Here is a 21,057-nt window from a genome sequence, read left to right as displayed (position 1 = left end):
TGTCTAAAAATACCCTCCCAAACAGGCTGCATCATTGCTGATGTTCAGATCATAGGTTCTCCACTGGTGGGGTGCCGGTCACATGACAGTGAATCAGAAATGACTTCAAAATATATCATGTTTAGTAAACATAAAAATGATAATACATGAAATGATTCTATGTATTAATATTAAATCCTACTTGTCAGCTCACCTCGGACAAGCAGAGAAGTATAGAAAGATGAATGGAGGGGCGGTCAAGTGATAAGTACCGTTACAGGAACTGAATAGTCAGTTTTCTAACATATCTCCTCCATTGCCCGTATCCGTGTAGGGTTCCCCTACCCCGTCAAAAGGACTGGAATTCGAGAAGCTTCTCAGGCAGTCCCAGAGGGAGGTGCTTCGCCTCCAAAGACAGCTGTCAGTCACCTCATCTACGCAGCACCCAAACCGAAATCCTGATCCCGGTGGCCCAGAGAAGTGTGAGATGCCTGCAGAGGCTGAGGGTGTGTCAGAAAAGGTAAAAAATCACTCCCTCGCATCCATGCGGTTATTAAAGCAAACAAACTGTGACCGGGCGGAATATAGTAACACACTTTTATTGTCGTTACGTCCGCAGACCTGAAGGACAAGAAACCTGGTCTGGCCGTGTAACATTTGTCCCTAAATCTGAGGATATGTTTACGCTGGCATGCATGCTGTTTTGCCGCGTTATATAATGGCATGTCGTTTGATCCGATACTAATCTGCCACAAGCCATAATGAGATGATTCCCTGTCTTGAACTTGGACCTGGTCAAAGATACAGAACTCCCAAACACTGATCCTCTCCTTTTTAATTTAATACCTACATCATCTGGCTTGGATTCCTAGAATCACATCTTACCTTATTGATGCCTCCGTGTGTTGACCGCTGGCAATAAAGATGGACTTCCACTTGGAGGGCATCATGGATGTATGAATCTGTTACATAATGCACCATTTACATTATTTATTAAGGACACATTTTGAGAAAACTATCTTCTGTCACATTGAATTTCTTTGTATTGATAACTTGACACCCACAATACGATATTGTCTCCCTGCACCGCCCCTCACGTCCAGTTTTTCCCTCCTGAAGCTCAAATGAGAATACCGATTGTGGTAATCTCTGCTTTGTGGGACGCACACACGCACTCACAGTGGCACACGCACAGCCAGAACGGGGCCATGTTGTGTGAACTCTAATCCCCTCTAACAACAGAATGGTACAGTCCAGTAATCCGCTCTCTGTTGCTGTGGCAGCGGTGAGAGGGTTTTGGGTGGTAGGTAAGACTCCAGCCGCACCAAAGACTTTTTTTACCTAGCCCTGCTCTGGATAACTAGCAGGCCCGGCGGAAGCCTCGATGTTGCCACAGGTCACGCCAAAGGGGTAGGTCATTCGATGAGTTTGTGTCGTGTTTGTGCCTCCACGTTCAGCTCACTAGATATACCTTGCAGGTAAGGTTTGAGCCGTGCAAAACTCAAAGGTTGGTTCATGACATGAATCTGGGTGTACTATCGTGAATCTGGCTTGGTGACGCCGCTTGCTGAAGGCATTACGTATTGCTTTATTTAGTTGATGACTATGTTGCCAGCTCCTGGAACTGTTATATCATGACTGGTAGCAACCAAGGGGATTTAGCATTTAGCTTTCCTAGTTGTTTTAACATTCATTGCATGCAGATTAGGATTGACAAATGTTTTTTTTTTTTTAAATAAACGCCAGTGAGCATGCATGAGGCCTAGTCAAGGGCAATCAAACAACTTAACATGTACTTCCGTTTGGAAGGCTCCAGATGCTGCATTTATACACACTGGCCATGATAGAATGCGACTGCCCCGGAATGCCGGACATCCATATGATCCGTTTCAAACAAAAAATGAACGGCCAGGCCAATCCATTAAGGTGCTTTTAAAAGAAGTGATCCAGTTACCCGTTTCAGTAGTCTGCAGGGATTACACCAATGTGCTTATGGCACTCACTGCATGCAGAATGGGGTATCTCTGCCTTAGTGCACCAAGTCCCAGTTTGGTGTGGACTGTGTTGGCATGAAGTCTGTGCCGTGTACATCACAGTGGAAGGCTCGTGCATGCAGAGGTGCTTTAAAAAGCAAAAACTCCTCCCTTCCACTTGTGATCATGTGGGCATCTCTAATTTGTGTGTTCATCTTAAAACAATCATTAATTTAATAAGTAATAATTGAATAAGTATGTCCCTGCATTTAAGGAAAACGCTTCTAATGTAATGAACCTACATCTCTATACAATCCCAATAATCGGAACTGAATACAGTGGAACCTTGGTTAGCGTTATTAATCCATTCCAGAATCTCCGACGGAGACCGAAACTTTTATTTACCGCATACATTTTTATGCCATACAGTCCCACATCTTTGTTTTTCATAAATTCATAAATAATGCTGTTATATGGTATAATAAGGCCTAAAACTGTATTTAAGCACATTTAACCTTTTTTTAAATTTAACGTAACTATTTAGTCTTGAACGGCTCACTTCCACCCCATAGATACTATATCGGGTAATGCCAGTGTGAGGATGACTTTAAGGGTGTTATTTCATGACAAGACGGCTCTAATAATGTTAAAAATGGCATGTAGAAGATTGTAAATAGGTTTTGTGTGCTTTAACTATGAAAATATTCCATTAAGAGGTTTTTCAAATTTGCAGAAATTCACTTATCACGATTGGAGTCTGGAACCAGTTAACTATGATAAACGCGGGATCACTGTAATCAGTTTCAGACATGCCAAAAACATAAAAAACAGCAGTCTTTTATATACTTTTGCATGCAGAAAACAATAGAAAATGCATATAAACGGTGAATGAAAGGGCTAAATGCACATTGAAAGTGACTTTTACCTTGATTGAGACCTGTGTTGGAGGGGAGGAGATTAATTAATGAACTAATGACTCGCTCAATAAATGAAAATAAACATGATCATTTTGCCAACCTCAGTATATTGTCATGGACAATGGCAATTCCCGCCTCCCAAAAGGCAGCAAGAGGTTCACTCTGTGCATTGCTTTCAGCACCTTGACGGATTTGTTCAATGTCAGTGACAGCCTTTTGTCAGTGGGGGACGACGGGGCCGCGAGTGCAGAAGAGTGTAGTAGAAATTAAATTAGATTAGATTCCAAAAACTTGAAGATTGGGGATAACTTGTGTGGGAGTCGCTGTCTACCAACTCCGGAGCCTCCATCCTTCAGAGGCCACATTTGAAGGCGGTTGCCCTCAAAGACCGTCCCGTTTTGAAGGTTTCCCCATACAGAACCAGCTTGCCCAGTAGGCCGATACTCGGGCTGCAGTCTGCAGCAGGTGCCAATAAAACAGGAAAACATTCAGGTCTTGGCTCTCACGAGTCATTAAGAGGCTCTTCAGTGGCTTCAACAGGATGTTGCTCTTTTGCCACAGGAAGCAGTAGCAGTACTGCTAACATAGTGCATGCAGTGAAATGAACAGGGAGGGTCACTAAGCAGAACACTGACTGTGCAACATAAAAGATTAAAGGGATAAACCCAGAAAAGGTAAGTAACCCACACGGGGCAACGACTAATACTACGGGGAATAATAAACATAACGGAGTAGCAAAGACTAGAGTGTCCTATAAACAACCAGTACAGTTGGGCAATATGGGTAGTCTGTGTGCTTCACTGTCACAACAAATTAGCTATGCAGTACTTAGTACATAGTAGGTCCTGTTGCAGTTGTCCTGTCATTTTTCGATGCCATTGAGCAATGCTTGGTTCGAGGACAAACAAAGTGATGATGGGATGCGGTTGGAGAACCCGCAGAAAGGAGAACAACAACAATAGATGGTAACAATAACAACAGAATCTGTTGGAATGTGGTTAGAGAGCCCGTTGATGGGCGGAGTGAGAGAGGAAAAAACAATATCAGACAGTACAATCCCCCGTTTAGCATGGTTAGGTGGTTCCAGGTGGTTCCTGACCATGACAAGCGCTTTCCGCCAAGTAGGATTCCTTATTTATAACAACGTGTGGTGGAGGTAAGAAAGTAATGTTGTACAACACAGCGAACCCACCTTCTCAATCAATTAATTGGACATGATTTGGCATTACACGTGTGTCTATGAATAAGATCTCAGAGCCGAGAGTGGCGTCACGCAGATCTGGACCAGGTTTCCAAAAAGATTTCTGCTGCACAGTTTTAAGACCCTTCTACGTAGCTTGGCTTGGGTGGTCATCTCTCAACTAGAAGCATGTGGGTTCGATCACCCCAACACAGGTGTCTCAAACTCAATTTACCTGGGGGCCACTGGAGCTAGGGTCTGGGTGAGACTGGGCCGCATCAGGTTTTCAAAAAAAAAAAAAAAACGCATTTATTAAAAACAGAAAAATGAATAAACTTTGCTTTGGTTACGATTTTCTACAATAAAAGCTCTGATAAAACATTCCACTGTTCTCAAATATCTTACTTTTTATTTTTCTACACAAAATAAGATGAAAAATAAATAAACAAATCAAGAAAAAATAAAATCGATCAATCAGTCATAAATAAATAAATATAATAATAATAATAAAACGGTAAATATTAAAAACTTAAGAAACCACATATATTTGGTGGGTAGACAAATTATTTTTTCCAGATTAAAATGAACAAAGCATTATTAGAGCCCTGTAGACATGACAAAACACGACTTACCACTTCCACACGGATAGGGAGGATAACTATTAACAGTTATTTAACCTTTAACATGAACATTAATCAAACGTAATATTTTTTTTTCTGGGTACATGATACCATACAGCATCCATATCAAACTTGCGCGGGCCGCACTAACATTAAACTTTCATATCAAGGCGGGGGCCTCAAACTAGTGTCCTGCGGGCCACGTGTTTGAGACCCCTGGTCTTAGACGTGTGTCTTTAACTCTCTATTATACATTTCTTATCGCAACAGTCTGTAACCATGCCACAATGGTACGATCCGAGCTTGTTCCTTTCTTTGTGTCTCATGTCCATTGCCATACTATCATATACCTGTTTCATCAAGACTCTTCTCTTATACTCACTATCCTTTTGTAATCCCATTTTTACAACTGTAAAGGCTCAACAGACTTTTGTTGTAACTTTGCCCCGATCTTTACCTTTTCCCAATCCAGTCTTTGAGCTCTACCACTTCATTCCACTTGTTTTTTGTTGTTGTTGTTGTCGGTGCTGAAGGATTTGCCAGCTGAGTAGTCGGCATGTTGGCTGAGGAGAGCAAGAGTTTGGAACTGTGGGCTTTGCATGTTCTTTTCCATGTGTGAGTGGGTTTACCGGGTACTCCGGCTTCCTCTTCCGTTCCAAAAACATGCAGTAAATATGACCAACATTTAAGTCTTTCGAGGTCTTGCAGGTGTTTATACATAAACAAAACAACTTAAGTCACAATATTTCCAACTATATCCGAGCATGATGATACAGCGTATAGGAGGAGCTCCTTTTGAAAACTGGTGTGTGGCTGAGTGTTGCTGATCCTATTAGGTCACGGCCTTGGCTTCACTAGCACAGTCACTTCTTCACTGAGCATAAGTAGGTTTGTGCTAAAATTAGATAATGATTCCTGACTCCATTGCACTTAACAGCCTGACCCCCACCCAGCTGGGCGACGGGCAGCAAGGAGCAGTTTATAGAGTGAGAGCTATGCGGCCCTTAGTAAGACGAGTTAGCATGCTGGGAAATGTTTAAGTCATTACACTCTGCTTAATTCAAGCTTCCTGCTAATGTGTTGTAGTCATGTTGCAGCTTTGAGGGAATCCCCTTTGGATTATTCATTGAGTGAAGTTGAACAAGGGGGAAAGAAGCTTGCTAATAATCCTTCACTCACAAGTTGGGGGTGGGGGGGTCATGTTTAGTGCAACTAGTAGTGTGATGATATTGAGAATTGGTTCAGAGGCGTGATTCATTGGTGCAGGGAGTGGAGATCCGGGCGTGCAGAGCAGCTCCACAAGCCCGGGAAGTACGCTTAAAAAAAAACTGTCCGCAAAAGGCGAGGCTTGTAGGGGTTAGGGTTTTACCCCAAGCTAACACAAACCCTTCTAACAACGTACCGTTACACAATGACACCTTGTTGCCTGTGCGGGGTGATGACTTTGAATGACTGACTTGTTCAATCTCCGCCTCTCTTTTACAGGTTGTAGGAGAGGCCCCGTGTGCGCCATTAGATGAGTATCCATCTAGGTGTGAGAAGACTCCCGGAGAGGAGGAGGAGTCGGGGCTGCCAGTGACGCCCCAATCGGGCCTCAGCCCGACCCCCTCCCAGCAGGAGGAAGGATCAGAGGAGAAGCATCTTCACTACCTGGTCAGCATCCTCTGCTTCATATGACGCCAATAAATACCACTGCTATATTATAATTCAGCGCCAATCCCAGTCTACTGGCCACAGAGACCAACCTTGGCTTTACAGTTGCCACCTGAGGAAAAAACCATTGTCTGATTTGTCATTCAGATGTCCATAACAAATAATCACACTCAATCACAGCGGTAATATTTAATTGTCCCGCGGCCTTGAAATAAGCTGATTTCTCCTATGCTGGCCCGACATGTAAGCTGCATTTAAAATAATTAAATGATGCTAAGCTTTGTAAGGGCTCTTTGCTATCATGACAGAGCGATGCTCTATGCAAGTCATAAATGACATAGTATTCTGTCAGCGAGAATACAAAAAATCGTGCACCTCATTCTGTACACGGTTCCTCTAATCTGGCCCAAACGCCAATTTCAGAACCACCTTAACTGTTCTCCGAATGAACTGTTCTTGTCATTTCAGGAGAGTGAGCTGACCAAGAAGAGAAAAGAATGTGAAAATCTTGAGCATGAAGTCAAGAAGCGGCAGAGGAAATGTCAGGATTTGGTAAGTTTTTTTTCTTATTACCGCTTTTTCAGGACTAGAAGTCACCCGGGAGTATAAGTTGCATCAGTTAAAAATGCATCATGAAGAGGGGGAAAAAACACAAGTCACACTGGAGTGTAGATCACATTAATTTAGAAATCATTTTACAAAATGCAAGACCAATATTTTTTATATTTGTATATTTTATATTATTTTTATATTATTTTATATTAGATTTTTATATATTTTTATATTAGATTTTTATATTTGTAATATGATAGATTTGTAATATGAGAAACAATTCTTTTGGATATAAAACCACTGCAGCGACATAAGAGATGGCTGCCGCTCATACTTGTAGCATACAGCAAGCTAACGAGCTAACTAGTTAGCCTCTAATTTATTTGTTTCAAACTTGATTACATTCAGTTTCAAAAAGAGTAGGGAATGACAAAGAAGCCAAAAATGTACCACTTCCACACATAATGGGAGGATAATTTTTTTTTAACTTTAACATGCCTGTCATGGCTGATTCCATACAGTGTTATGTTATTTATGCTAATGTCTATGAACTCAGATGCCACTTATACTCCATAAAATGTATGCAAGATGTCGACTGTGGACTTGTACGCGTATAAAACCTTTGAAATGTTTTAATCTTAAAATGTCTTGGGGTTCCATGACAGGAGAGCCAGCTTGAGGATGAGCGGGGCAAAAATGAGCAACTAAAGGAGGAGGCGGATCTCCTCAGGAGGAAGTCACAGCTGCTCGACCAGGTTGGTGTCCCGCTGGCCCGTCAGCACCGTCGTTGGCTTAGTCGAGCTACCGGTGCAGAATAACCGACATGAACGTCCATAAGCATGCTGGAGTTGGCCTGAAGCGAGGAGAGTGATCCGTGTCAACCTGTCATCTTTGTCAGACTCGAGTTGAGAATGAGGAGCTGAGGGAAGAACTCTTTAAAGTGACCGCTCAACACAATTCCGTTCTCGAGGAGAACCAGAGACTCCGTGCCAAACTGGAGAACCTAGAGCAGGTCCTAAAGGTACAAGCGGGACTCGAATCACTTTCACCAGTCAAACCTGACCATTCACTACTGTTGTTTCCTGTCGCTGTGAGCAGCATATGCGAGAGGTCGCTGAGCGAAGGCAGCAGTTGGAATTGGAACATGAGCAGGCTCTGGCTATCCTTAAGTTCAAGCAGGATGAAATCAAGCGATTGCAACGGGTAAGAACATTCTGATACATACGCCAGTGAAACCTTTGCCCAGCAGGAGGCAACCTTAGGGCACCAATAAACCACCAAGCATCATTTCAGTGACTTTGTCTTCCTTTTTTTAGGCTCAGTTATTTGCCAAGAGAGAACATGAAGGGGTGGTTCAGATGCTGGAGGTGAGTTTCAATTCCACTGGTGTGAAATGGTGGAATAAATACCATTCATATACCGTGCATCATATTTACTGGCTGTGTAGGCACGACACAGTCCAAATATATTCATGGGTCCCATATTTCTATTTGAGACATATATATTACACCTTTGTTTGTTTCTCTTAATGTTATGAAATATTTGTTTAATAATTCAATTTTATGTGAGTGTTTTCTCTTAATATTTTTCACTTAATATAATCATACTGTTTACTTAATATTTAGTTTTTATTAAATTATTATTAAAATTACTATTAAATTATTATTATTAAATTATTATATTAGTAAATTATTATATTAGTAAATTATTATATTACAAATTATTATTAATTAATGTTAATTATTATTAATTAATGTTAATTATTATTAATTATAAAGTATTATTAATTAATAATCATTAATAATAATTATTAATTATTATTATGAAATTATTTCCCAATTTTAGACTTTTTTCTTTTCTTTTTTTGCTTATTTAATTGTGTTTTAAGAATATGAGGGCCAATTTAAAAATATATATAAAAAACAGCCACAGGTCGTACATGGACACCCCTGTGCTTCCCCTTGTGCCCCTTTGGTTGCTAAGTGAATGGTGTATTTTATTTTAGGACTTGACTCAGCTTGTGTTGCGGAGGGAGCTGGTAGAGTATAGCTGCCCCTTGATATAATATCTCTTCCTTCCTCTTTGCTTTGTTGGTTGCGCATTCTGTCCCTTTACTTATGAACTCGAATGCATGACGAGAGAAAGTCTCTTACCCTCCTAAAAAACAGAAGTTGTGTCAAAGCCTTGCTTGTGCTCTCCGCCTCCATTGGCTGCAGTTGGTCAGATTGTAACAATGATACGTTGTCCAAGTGGCTGCCGAGGGCTAAGACGCATTCTGGTGATACTGACCACACTGACAGGATTTTCTTGCTCACTCCGACCTCAGTCTGCTTCTTCCCATTACCTTACGACTGTATTACTCAGAAGCATGTATGTGTATTTGAATTTCTTTTTTTTTCCCCTCTGTGTTAAATCTGCGCTAACCAGAGTACACTGGACTGCATGCAGGTACTGTTGACTTTTAGCCTACTTGATCCCATCCACCACATTAATTAATCTTTCCCACACAAAATCCTTCCTAACCTGTAGGTAGAAACACAACCCCAAATTACTCAATTAGCTTCATTTAAAGCAATCAGCCTTTGGAAGTTGACAGGCTTTTATAACGGCGTTTGCTTTTTGTAGCTTGTATTAAATCAAATACTTATTTGTACATCTTCAGCTCACTATGAATTGTGTACTGTTTTGTCAGTACTTAAGTAGAATTTCAGCGTAGGTGAGAGCTGACAGGAAATGTTCAGACTGTGCGAAGGCTTACCAGGAAACCCCCACCGCAAGCACACGCAAACTCAGCACCGTACAGAACCTCAGCAACACCAGGACTTAAACTCCCCCGTTGTCATCTTCTTCTCATTCCCCACCCTTTTCCCTCCGATCCTTGTGTTTTTTTCATGGCAAGTAGTATGATCTGTATATAGTACTCTAGAAGCTGATAATTGCTTTTCCTGACTACTACAAATAAATGATAAGATTTGTAAGATCAGATGTAAAGTATCTGCATCTGGGCTGGGGACCCGGCCAAGAAAACAACAGAATAAAGCTACAAAGTCAGGAATGCAAACCACACCCAGATACTGTAAAATAGAACCGCCTCAGTGTGTGTGTGTGTGTTTTGTCTTTGTTTGGCGGAAATATGAGTGTGTATGATGGGTGCGGCAAGGTCAAAACGTGACGAGATTTCTGCAATAATATGCATAAATCACGCCATGATACATGAATTGAATTAATTACGCTGTAAAATGAAAATGGACTCATCCCTCATCTCTTGCCTCTAAGCAGGCAGGGTGAGGGGTCATAGAATAACAACATTCGAACAGAGTGAGACCTCTTGTCAGTCATACAGTTGGTTTGTCTATGGGGGGTAGAGTTTACCCTTGTAGGGCGGGCAATGCAAGGTAGAAATTTGGAGGCTAAAAGCCACATTCCTCAGCTCCCATGTGGTAATGAGCAAGGAAGCCCCCCTTAATAATAATGTGGTACAATAAACATTCATATTAAAATCTCGTCTCGTCTTGTTCTCGTAGACCCAATCTCGTGCATCGTCTCATGTCGTGACACCCCTAGTGTGGATACATTTCTAAATGTTTGTTTCTTTTCCTGTTCGATTGCTTTGGCCCGCTGTGCAGTCAAAGGTACGAGACCTGGAGGAGAAATGCCGCAGCCAGAGTGAGCAGTTTGGCTTGTTGTCACAAGAGCTGGAGAAGTTTCGACTGCAGGCGTCCAAGGCAGACCTGGCTGGCTCCGGCCTTCTCAACAATCCCAGTTTCTCTCTCCTGACCAACGGAGTGGGCCTGTCCACCGAGCGAGGTAACCCTTTCTGCTTGTTAATTGTCTTCTTGTATTTATGGTAATGGTAATGGTTTAATTTCATTTGAACATGCATCAGATTACAATTGAATGCATCCCATAATCAGTTGCCAGTTCCACATGTCCAAAAGGAGTAGGAAGAAGCAAAGCTTATTAAATCCTACCCCTCCATCTGGTACTTTTACAATCAGTAACTGTTGCATTTGTTCACTTCCTGCCTTTCTCATACATATAATTGAAATATTTTTTTTAATTTATTTTAACTTGTTATTTTATTTTAATTTAATTTATTTTATTATTCTTTTTATTATTATTATTATTTTATTTTTTTTTAATTAAAATTTTATTTTTTATACACTTTGTATAATATGTTCTTGTCCTAGAACTGTTTATTCCTTCTAAAAGAATCTTTCACGCGAGTAGAATCTTTACACTAAATACGGCATTTACCGTATTTTGTCATACAATCTATTAAACGATGACATTTACGGTAAGTTTAGACATTCGGGATGCTACGGTTCAGTCCGTCCTTCACATGATCCTTCATAATTCAAGTGCGGGACAATCCGCCTAAATGTTATCCGTCGCGTTTTTGAACGGACGTCTACGATGAAATCGAGAACGGCGCTGCGAATGTTACATTTGTTCACTTCCTAATATATTTATGACTTCATTCCTGTCATATTTTGACTTTATTCTTGTGACATAACTTTTTCTCTGCAACTTGTTTTTTCCTAAAACTCTCAACTTTATTTGTTGTTTTGTTTTTCATATTACCACATATCACCACCAAAAATAACATATTTTTTCTTTAGTATTTTAACTTTATGCTACTGAAATGACATTATTTTTAGTCATGACATTATGAAGTTGTACTGCATTACATTACAAATTGGCTTGATGGAGCTGTCGTGAAAAATAAATTTTCTCGAATAGCTGCCATCCAAAACTGAGCGAACTCTAAAAAGGATTTTCCACGCTCTGCCCACGCATATAACCCCTCACTTGTCCATGTGATTCAGACTGCACAGACAGCTCATGGGATATGGAGTCACTGAGCGAAATAGCCTTCTGGAGTCTCGAGGGAGGTGACAATCTCTCCTACCCTGAGGGTAATGATCCGGCTCGGTGTCTGTCGGGTGTTTTCACTAAAGCATGGCATGTCCTAACTTATCATTTCACCCACACTTGCATGAAACGACACCATTTGCATGACGCTCCGTGCTCGAGAGCCGAGGTGAAAGCTGTCTGTGGAATCAGTTAAGCCCCTTAGCGATGCTGGTGTGACACATGCTACCGCAAGGTAGTGTGACCTCTGACTCCAGGCAGATGGAGGCAGGATTTCTGTCCACCGTTTAATCAGCCAGGTTCAACCTTGAGCATTCTGCATGTTAACCAGTGACCTAACCCAGCGACGGACCCCTCGTTGATCCAGAAGAGCTAGCGACGAAAGACTTGCTGTCTCCTCTCAAGTGGATTGTCCTGCAGGCTTATCTCTCTTGTGCCTCCCCCTTGTTAGATGTTGCTGCCGCGCTACGGATGGGGACCACCCCCCATGCCGCAGGTCTTTCCAGGGTGGAGCGCTCCCCCGTCGCCAAGCATCGAGAGCTTCCGACCATCAGCGTCCACAAGTCGGCCTCATCCTCCAGCAAGTCTGAGACCGCGAGCGTCACCCCCAAGTCTGACACCCATCTCAGTCCGCACAAATCAAGCCCGACACACGAGGTACCGGCAATGGCGACGTCGCTGTCGTTACGTATACGCAGGCCTGTGTCTCATCACTCGCTTGGCCTTTATCTTATCCTTCACCCTGTCATACATCGACACATACGACAGGATGGCCTCCGTCTGCGTGAGGGGGTCTGATTACAGACAGGTAGATAGGCCAATTCTATTTGTGGCGCTCCAAATTTATTTGAGGCGGCCCTCCCCGAATGTATAGGGAAGCCAATCTTGCTATACTGCTATATATGCAACAGCACTCTTCAGCGGCTCTTATTGAGACGTTTATCCAAAGTCTGTGTGTTGTGTGACAGACAGGTTAGGTCAGAGGTCTTTTCATCTCGTCTCCCAGCAATTCAATAAAGCTCATGTCGAATAAAATAATCCACCTGCCACTGTGGATTATGTGGGTCATTCAGTAGTAGTTGTAAAATGGTTTAGCGGGGAGCTATAAATATGCTTGCTTACTGTATAATGTGTTACGACGATGAATGGAAATCTCCACTACAGGTGTCACACACACACACACACACTCACCTCCCCGCGTTCGTAACACATTTTTATATAGACAAAATTGTTGACGTAGAGACCAATAAAGGCCAAGCACATCCAAACGTGTCGTCCGGCTTGACCCCTTGTGGTGTTGTCAGGTTGACACGGCCAGCGAAGTGGAGGAATTGGACATTGACACGGCCCCGGCACCATGCGCAGCCAGCAGAGGAGCAGCCAAGCTTCAGGTTTTTATTGCACGATACAGGTCCGTAACATTTTTGTACAATTAAGACTCAATAAAGGAATACGGTCTTAACTACTCGAAACTGAACTTTAAACAGCTATAATCCTTACGATGGCCCAAATGATAACCCTGAAGTGGAGCTGCCGCTCACCGCAGGAGAATACATCTACGTGTACGGCGGCATGGACGATGATGGCTTCTATGAAGGTATGTTAGCACCATATGTTCTTTTATGTGCAATTTCATATTTCCGTGTTTCCTTTTTTTATTGTAGGCGAATTGAAAGATGGTAGGAGAGGGCTGGTCCCCTCCAACTTTGTGGAACGTGTATCCGACGACGACGTGATGGGCTGCCACCCTCCGGACGCCGGCGACATGTCCCACAACTCCTTGCCCGACAGCAGTTTGCACAGTGCCAGCCACCAGTATCACCTCCACACGGGTGTACGCGCCTCAGAGAGGACAGAGGCCTCTTCTGCCTCTGGCCCCGCCTCAGCCTCTTCCAATTCGGCCTTGGCTGTCTCAGCCCCCCTCACCAATGGCCTGGACTTGGATTTGGAGGAGGTGGGAGTGGACACGGTGCCTTACCCACGTAAGCTCACCCTCATCAAGCAGCTTGCCAAGAGCATCATCATCAGCTGGGACCCCCCACTGGTGCCGGCTGGGTGGGGCAATGTGTGGAGCTATAATGTGTATGTGGACCAGGAGCTGCGGCTTAATGTGCCCTTCGGTGCCCAAACCAAAGCGGTGCTGGAGAGGCTGGACATCAACCTCAAGGCCTACCGCGTATCTGTGCAAAGCCTGACAGAAAAGGGCCCCTCAGACCAGCTGCGATGCAGCATGCTCATTGGTCGGGACGTTTGCGTGGCGCCGACGCAGCTGCGTGTGGACGGCGTCACCGCCACCTCTGCCAACCTGTCCTGGCTGCCCTGCAACAGTAACTATGTGCACATTGTGTCCTTGAATGAGCAAGAGTGTGAGCTGGTGAAGGCTGGATGCTACTCGCTGTGCCTCAATAACCTCTTACCCAGCCTGCAGTACGCCGTCAAAGTGGAGGCACGGCCGCACCGCACGCCGTGGGAGTTACCCGTGGAGCGGCGTGAACGCAGGAGTGCTACCCTCAATTTCAGCACCTTGACGGCAGGTCAGGAGTCTGAGTTTCATTTTTCAAAATACACGTTCTGGTTCGTTAGCTCCTCATTACTCACGTATTCATACGTGTGAACGTATAAGGACATTGCAGGTTTCGTGACTCATTTTAGGACCCGTTATTGCAGTGATTCTGAACTGGTGGGTTGCAGAGCTGTTTTCAGTGGGCAAAGAAATAGTTTAACAACCCGATTTCTGTGAATGCACCTTGCGTGTGGCATGATTATGGCCGACTTTGTCAAGCTCCTGCGGGAGGGGAAGTGGGGACTTAACATGCTGGATATCTTCTAGGGGAGAGCGTGCCATAAAGAGAAAGACAGCCCCTTTAGATAGTTAGATCTGCAGTTTGGATCACCTGCTTTGGGGCGATGGTGGGTCATGCAGCTAAACCAGTTTAGAACCACTGCACAATTGTACACACTCCCAGTTCTTACCCAACACTGATTTGTTAGCCCACTGTGGCACCGCGCTAGGAGTAATAATAGACTTTAAATTTCATTTAAAAGATCATAAAATATGAATCAATCAGCATACGGTTTTGAGGCCAACGTTATTGTGTTGTAGTACCGCCATTGTGTTTACATGTGTGAGTTTGTCTTTATTTGGATGTAGTGAGCCGCTTTTAATTCACGTTCACTTAATGATCACCCAAATTTGCTTAAGTTTCATGCCCGCAGTCTGGGAACGCAGGTATTTCTCAATGTCCCTTTCAGAGTAGTTGTTGTAATTTTTTTGCTAGACGTCTGTGTTCGTTGTGGTAATTCTCTCATCCCCAGCACTAGTTTTGACATACAGTAATCCCTCGTTTATCACGGGTAATTGGTTTAAGACCCGACAAGTAGGATTCCCTATTATAAATGGAATATTTTAGTAGTTTCAGCATATAAAACCTGTTTAGGACCTTCTAAAAATGGTTTTAACATTATTAGAGCTCTATAGCCATAAGATAACACCCCTATAGTCACTTTTACGTGTGTATTGCCCAACATAGTGGACATAATAACAGAAAATATGCCACAAGTAAGGCTCGTACTGGTGTGTGTTGCTGGAACTATGATCTGCTGTTGGACAAATGAGGTTCAGAGTTGAGTTTTAGTTTGTCCTGGGTTACGCTCGCAACACTAGGACCCGTGTTGGGAATTATTGTGCCTGTGAGGTAACTCCAACATGCAATAAAATCCTGTTGTACCGACTATCAGGTCTGGTGCTTGTGTGTCCCATCCAACATTGGGTGACATGACAACTAGTAACTAGGGGTGTGACGTAACCGTCAATGTAGAATACTACATATGTATTACGTCTTTGAATGCGTGCCTTGAGTGCCTACAGTCATGGTCTAATAATTTTTTCATGACTGTATTTGTAAAGGCTCAACTTGGGCAGACAAATGCTTCAATATGCATAGATTTCTATAGTAATAATGGGCCGTATTTAACCACATAAAAGCATGATTTATTAATGAAACATTTTTGCGAGACCCGTGATAAAGTGAAGCTGCGAAATTAGAAGTGTGAAGTGACGAGGGACGACTGTACTGCTATTCATTTGAGCTTGTATGGAAATCAAAACATCTGTCTGTACTTTTTACTTATGGTTTTAATGTTGTTAGGCCCTCCAGATGCTCCACTGGATGTACAGTTGGATCATGGTCCTTCCCCAGGGATTGCCCTCATCAGCTGGCTGCCAGTAACCATTGATAGCGCTGGAACCTCCAATGGAGTCCGTGTCACTGGGTACACCATATACGCAGATAGGAAAAAGGTACGATGGACTGCTTTCTTTTTTAAATATATAAATGCCGTTGTCGGTTTTGATGTCTTTTATATCTGTGATGTAAAAATTTCAAGCAGGTTGTTGTTCTTCTTCAATCTCAGGTGCTGGAGGTGTCCTCCCCAACAGCCGGCAGTGCTCTGCTGGGCCCGTCCCAAATCCAGTCCCTGCAGGGAGCTCAGGATCTCACTGTCCGGACCATGTCTGCCCATGGGGAGTCCTGTGATTCTTTTCCGGTCAATGTGCCCTCCAAGCTCGCCGCCATCATGGCCGGCCTTGCCGCCGCAACCCCAGCTATGCCGCCCCTTGCCTGCACCCCTGTCGGCCCCACACCGCTTAGTTTTGGGAACTCTGCTGCCAAAATCTCCATGTTGCCCAACACTTTACCAACAGAAAGACGCATGACCGGCCTCACAGTGGAGGATGTTGCCAACCGTCCTCATGTGCCTCACTCAGAAGCGTTTGTGTCATCAGCCTCGTTTGTGAAGGCCTGGGCCAACCCTCCATCTGCCGCTGCAACGGCCGACTGTGAGGCCACGTTGCCTGTCACGTCCTGTGTCACCCCAGTGGTAATCCTAACTCACCCTTCATGCGATACACCGTTGTCTTCCAGTTGAAACATGGGCTTGCTTTCCTCTCTCCAGATTAATGTGACACCCCCTACCTCTTCAGCTCCCCAACCGTCCCCTGGAACCGAACCTGCTCCTGCAACGACGGCACTGACACAAGCGACCACGTTGGAGCAGCGCAGAGACGCCGACAGCCCCGGAACAATACGTCCTTTTCCGTCCATCACAGAGTTCATCGAGGATCCCTGTGCCAAACTCGGAACCCCGGAGCGCATTCCCACACCGCCCAAAGCCCCAATCACAGACCTCCTCAACCCTCAGGACACGCTAATCCTCCGACCCCCCAGTACTTCACCACTGGATTCCGAGGTCGAGGAGGAACCTGAGAACAAGCGCCTGGTGTCCATCGAGGAGTTCTTGAGACAGGACCAGGACCCAGGGGTCAACAGGACCCAGGAAGTGAGTGCTGAATGATTGACATCCTTCTGCAATATGCAGATGTATTGTCTGGATTTTACTCTGGATTTGATGTTCCTCTCATTGTAGGAGTACACTAGAGGGACAGTGGAGCATCCCGGTGACTTCCTCACTGACAACAGTCGCTCAGATCTGTCTGATATCTTAGAAGAGGACGAGGAGGAGCTTTACTCTGACCACTTTGGGGACGCGCCCACCAGGGGATACACAGTTACAGCTAACAGGGTATGTGGGAATAAGTACTCTGCACCCATGAGTAGGAACGGGTAACATAAGCTTAAATGGAGCCCACACAATATTCAAATGGGAAACCATAGAAATTGTGTCCCAACAATGTTTTTAAGGGAATTTTGTCACATAAAAGTTTAACAAAATATTTAAGTATGTCTATTAAATATTAAACATTATATATTTAAATAAAATCTGCAATAAATTACAATAATGCAGCATGCAAAACAAGTCAAACATCAAACACACAGTGTTTTTATTTGGGTTGTAATGTTGAAAAATCCTGCTGTTTGTGAATGCACCTCACTCGCCGTGATGGGTTGATGCAAGGCAATATTGTGTTGTTGTTGTGGACAGCTGAGCTCTGCTGTTGGGGTGTTAGGGTCTGTAATCGTGTTTAAAGAGAGCGTGGGGCTCTGGGGGCTTCTGTCAAGAACAGCAGGACTTTACTTACTTGCACAATCTCACCTGGAGTTGTGTTCATTTAGCACCAGAATGAGGCACCGATAGCTAGTTTAAAAAAATGTCTGCTTGAATATTTAAGTCATGTATGTATTTAAAAGTTCATGCCTGATTTTGATTCTTGTTGTTTTATCTTTTCTTTTCCTTTTGCATGTCCTGGTCGTTCTCTTCCTTTCACCTAAATGTTTCCTTATTTCTACTCAACGATGTTCCGGCCTCTCCTTCTGGCCCTTCCTGGCCTTTATGGTCTATGGTCGCAGATAAGCAAATCTGAGCCTTCAGACAGTGACGAAGATGTTCTTGAGAGGATCCTCAAGTTACCCCCTCAGGTCTGCCGCAACAAGCAGCTCTTCAGCATCCCTGAGGTGACAGAGGAGGAAGACTGCGGGCGGGAAGAGCCTTTACCTCGTCACATACCGTCGAGGCATAGCCGTCTTCACCCCAGAGACACGGAACACCTTCATCACGTGCCGCAACGTCACCCTCCATACTCCGGCCCTCACTTTCCCCCTCAGCACCACCACTTCAACATCGATCCCAGATCCCAAACCAAAGAGCCTTTATCGAGGCAAGGACCTTTACCTGTCAAACCCAAGATGCAGCACAGAGTCCACTATGCAGATGCAGTAGACAGCGTAAATTATCCTGGTGAAAAGGAAGTGCGTTTATGTGAAGGTCCGACCAGCAGGTGCGTGTCTGTTCGCTGTCCTCCCCAGTCCAGCCCCAACAAAGACAGATCGCTACTCAAAGGGTTAGGGGACCGCCTTAGGAGGGAGGCCATGCTCAGGAGTCAGATGGCTGCGGGCCATGGCCCTCCCCTGCCAAGACCCTACCCGGTCAGCAAAACAGTACGTACCGTGAGGTCCCCCATCAGTCGTGGGATGGAGATCGATGTGGAGTACGGCACGGATGACGTTGATGAACCGGGGCCGTGCACTGCGGGGGAGGTGGTGATGGAACAGATGAGCTCAGAGTGGTGGATCGAAGGGGCGGAGATGGAGCATATCGGACCCTCCTACCACCAGGGGACGAAGGCTAACACCTTGGTAAACCTTGCTGCGGAATTCTCCAGCCTCCATCTCCCCCAAGCAGTCCTGGTCCTTCCCTTTGAATCCTATCACTAGTTGTCCTGTAACGTTGTGATTGATGGAGTTTGGTGAAGAAAGAAGACAGTGTTCAGAATTAGTCATCCTTGGCATTGTTAGGAATGGAACATGTTCCCTCTGCTTTGAATGAGACACATTGAAAGCTTTTGCCATGTTAGGAATGGAATATGTTCCGAATTAGTCGTCCTTGGCATTGTTAGGAATGGAACATGTTCCCTCTGCTTTGAATGAGACACATTGAAAGCTTTTGCCATGTTAGGAATGGAATATGTTCCGAATTAGTCGTCCTTGGCATTGTTAGGAATGGAACATGTTCCCTCTGCTTTGAATGAGACACATTGAAGGCTTTTGCCGTGTTAGGAATGGAATATGTTCAGAATTAGTCGTCCTTGGCATTGTTAGGAATGGAACATGTTCCATCTGCTTTGAATGAGACACATTGAAAGCTTTTGCCATGTTAGGAATGGAATACGTTCAGAATTAGTCGTCCTTAGCATTGTTAGGAATGGAACATGTTCCCTCTGCTTTGAATGAGACACATTGAAAGCTTTTGCCATGTTAGGAATGGAATACGTTCAGAATTAGTCGTCCTTGGCATTGTTAGGAATGGAACATGTTCCCTCTGCTTTGAATGAGACACATTGAAAGCCTTTGCCATGTTAGGAATGGAATATGTTCCCTCTGCTTTCAGCCTCAAACACGGTAAGAATGGAAAATGTTACCTCAACATGTCTTGTTCAAAGCAGAGGGAAAATATTCCATTCCTAACAGCATAGCTGAATGTTAACACTTCCCGTCTTTTAGCAGCGTAGATCACAGGTGTCGAGTTGTTTCCCCACGAATTCCCTCATTGTGCTTCCCTCTAATGAACAACGATGGTAATAGTTGGCAATAATTCAGAGTTAGATGGTTTTCTCATTGCCTATTTGTGTTTAATGTGCAGGAGCCCAGTCCTCCAACAGGATCTGAAGCAGGTCCATCTTGGGGCCCTGATTCCGAGCAATCCTCGAAACCCGTTGGTTTGCAAGGCAAGCGGCTCAAAGGTCAGTGAGACTTTCGTCTTCCTTACCGCTTCTGCTAAATCAGGGGTCTCAAACACACGACCCGCGGGCTAAATGTGGCCCGCAGGACACTAGTTTGAGGCCCCCGCCTTGATATGAAAGTTTAATGTTAGTGCGGCCCGTGCAAGTTTGATATGGATGCTGTATGGTACCATGTACCCAGAAAAAATTATTACGTTTGATTCATGTTCATGTTAAAGGTTAAATAACTGTTAATAGTTAACCTCCCTATCCGTGTGGAAGTGGTAAATTTTTGGCTATTTAAGTTTAAAGGAAATAACTTGAAGGCTACCGTTTAGGTCGCTAGCTCTCTAGTTTGCGAGTTAGCATGTGTCTCAAGACCCTGCAGTTGCGCAATATGTTGTAAATAAAAAAAGTATAAATGTGACTATAGTTTTGTCATGTCTACAGGGCTCTAATAATGCTTTGTTCATTTTAATCTGAAAAAAATAATTTGTCTACCCACCAACTATATGTGGTTTCTTAAGTTTTTATTATTTGCCGTTTTATTATTATTATTATATTTATTTATTACTGATTGATTGATTTTCTTTATTCTTGATTTGTTTATTTATTTTTCATCTTATTTTGTGCAGAACAATAAAAGTTAAGATATAGTGGAATGTTTTATCAGAGCTTTTCTTGTAGAAAATCGAAACCAAAGCAAAGTTTATTCATTTTTCTGTTTTTAATAAATGCGTTTTTTGGGTTTTTTTTTTTTTGGAAAACCTGATGCGGCCCAGTCTCGCCCATACCCTAGCTCCAGTGGCCCCCAAGTAAATTGAGTTTGAGACCCCTGTTCTAAATGCTTTTTTTTCCAACGCCAACGTGCAGTAGAAGTGATGCTGACACGCCTGCGCTTTCTGCGGAGAAGTCTCCACTTCGGTCCCACATGCTGGTAGCCAGATTAGCACCGTGTGTGACGAGGGAGGGGTGTCGGCAGCGGTGGAGAAGTGGGAGATGGCCGGCTAAGCTGAGAACCGGCTTAACTTAAAGTGGCTTGTCATGACAGGAGGAAGTGACGGATATTAAAATAGTAACATTGATTCGCCAACCAAACGTGTGATGATATTGGAGCCGCTCTCTGCCTCCTCTC

At 43.8% G+C, this 21,057-nt stretch overlaps 1 protein-coding gene across 12 annotated transcripts in view; it reads left to right on the top strand.

Annotated features, from left to right (window-relative positions):
- LOC131138653 (peripheral-type benzodiazepine receptor-associated protein 1) overlaps positions 1 to 21,057 on the top strand; it is a 44,141-nt gene that overhangs the window by 9,226 nt on the left and 13,858 nt on the right. For 6 of the 12 annotated variants that reach the window (XM_058087757.1, XM_058087756.1, XM_058087753.1 and 3 more), the window contains 21 exons: positions 314 to 499; positions 6,155 to 6,322; positions 6,791 to 6,874; positions 7,540 to 7,629; positions 7,773 to 7,895; positions 7,973 to 8,077; positions 8,191 to 8,241; positions 9,302 to 9,322; positions 10,501 to 10,681; positions 11,704 to 11,793; positions 12,201 to 12,406; positions 13,054 to 13,160; positions 13,237 to 13,346; positions 13,414 to 14,283; positions 14,952 to 14,978; positions 15,898 to 16,049; positions 16,163 to 16,627; positions 16,703 to 17,086; positions 17,174 to 17,329; positions 18,055 to 18,840; positions 19,844 to 19,943. In XM_058087757.1, coding sequence (XP_057943740.1) covers positions 314 to 499; positions 6,155 to 6,322; positions 6,791 to 6,874; positions 7,540 to 7,629; positions 7,773 to 7,895; positions 7,973 to 8,077; positions 8,191 to 8,241; positions 9,302 to 9,322; positions 10,501 to 10,681; positions 11,704 to 11,793; positions 12,201 to 12,406; positions 13,054 to 13,160; positions 13,237 to 13,346; positions 13,414 to 14,283; positions 14,952 to 14,978; positions 15,898 to 16,049; positions 16,163 to 16,627; positions 16,703 to 17,086; positions 17,174 to 17,329; positions 18,055 to 18,840; positions 19,844 to 19,943 — 4,462 coding nt within the window. The remainder of the gene's footprint in view (positions 1 to 313; positions 500 to 6,154; positions 6,323 to 6,790; positions 6,875 to 7,539; positions 7,630 to 7,772; positions 7,896 to 7,972; positions 8,078 to 8,190; positions 8,242 to 9,301; positions 9,323 to 10,500; positions 10,682 to 11,703; positions 11,794 to 12,200; positions 12,407 to 13,053; positions 13,161 to 13,236; positions 13,347 to 13,413; positions 14,284 to 14,951; positions 14,979 to 15,897; positions 16,050 to 16,162; positions 16,628 to 16,702; positions 17,087 to 17,173; positions 17,330 to 18,054; positions 18,841 to 19,843; positions 19,944 to 21,057) is intronic. The other 6 variants (XM_058087754.1, XM_058087758.1, XM_058087755.1 and 3 more) reach the window with 6 other exon arrangements.

The sequence above is a fragment of the Doryrhamphus excisus genome, chromosome 11 (genome assembly GCF_030265055.1).
Source record: "Doryrhamphus excisus isolate RoL2022-K1 chromosome 11, RoL_Dexc_1.0, whole genome shotgun sequence".
Lineage (NCBI taxonomy): Eukaryota > Metazoa > Chordata > Actinopteri > Syngnathiformes > Syngnathidae > Doryrhamphus > Doryrhamphus excisus.
The sequence above is the reverse complement of the archived record's forward strand: the minus strand, read 5'-3'. Positions and strand labels throughout refer to the sequence as shown.